Here is an 847-nt window from a genome sequence, read left to right on the forward strand (position 1 = left end):
GCCCCCGTTTTTCCGGCCAGTCCCCCCCCCCCCCGCCTGCCCCGCACCTGGTCCTCCTCCCCGCCTCCCTGCTCATCATAGTTGAGGATGTTGTCCCGAAGGTCGTCCTGTCCCACGGGCAGCAGCTGCTTGTCCCGCGACCGCTGCTGGGACCGCACCCGGAGCGCTATGGGCAGGACCAGCACTGGGGACAGACGGGGCTGGGCTGGGCCTCGAGGAGGGTGGGGGGGTCGGGGCGGGGAGAGGCCTCCAGGGGGGGCCCAAGGAGCCGGGCAGGGGCACTCTGGGCTCCCAGGAGCAGCCGAGGGGGTGGGTGTGCCCGGCTGGGACAGGGGCCCTGGGGACGGGGGGCCGGGAGATGGAGCAGCAGGCGGAGGTGGTGCAGGCCCTCAGGGAGTTGGTGCCGTGGGCGCAGGCGCGCGTGGGTCACTGGATGGGGTGCCGTGGTCAGCAAGGGCCTGCCCGGCCGGCGCCTACTCCTTGCCCCACGGTGGGGTGAACCCGCAATCCCGGGCCCGCTTCTCACCATCCACCAGGGGCGGTCAGTACCCCTCTCCCGCCAAGGGGCAACGATGCCCCCCACCTGGGTCAGGGGTCAGCGCACCGTTAACCTGGCTGAGGGTCCAGTTCCTGTCCAACTCGGGGGACCAGGGGCTCAGCCGGAAGTGGAATGGGGCGCCGTGGGGTGGCAGGTCCTCGTCCGTAGCGCCCAAGAGGAGGCCAGGGCCCAGGTGCGGCTGGCTGCAGAGGCTGTCGGGCGGGGCGGCCAGCTCCGGAGCGTGGTCGTTGGCCTCTAGGATCTCCACTGACAGGGTGCCAGGGGCCGGGGTTGGGGGGGAGGGTGGGC

The 847-nt window shown here is 72.7% G+C and overlaps 1 protein-coding gene across 1 annotated transcript in view; it reads right to left on the bottom strand.

Moving 5' to 3' along the window:
• CDH15 (cadherin 15) overlaps positions 1-847 on the bottom strand; it is a 13,439-nt gene that overhangs the window by 1,199 nt on the left and 11,393 nt on the right. Inside the window, exons 10-12 of the mRNA XM_014589426.2 lie at positions 605-838; positions 283-429; positions 48-184 (exon numbers count right to left, since the gene is read on the bottom strand). Of these exons, the coding sequence (XP_014444912.1) occupies positions 48-184; positions 283-429; positions 605-838 (518 nt within the window). The remainder of the gene's footprint in view (positions 1-47; positions 185-282; positions 430-604; positions 839-847) is intronic.

The sequence above is a fragment of the Tupaia chinensis genome, unplaced genomic scaffold (genome assembly GCF_000334495.1).
Source record: "Tupaia chinensis unplaced genomic scaffold, TupChi_1.0 Scaffold000355_1, whole genome shotgun sequence".
NCBI lineage: Eukaryota > Metazoa > Chordata > Mammalia > Scandentia > Tupaiidae > Tupaia > Tupaia belangeri.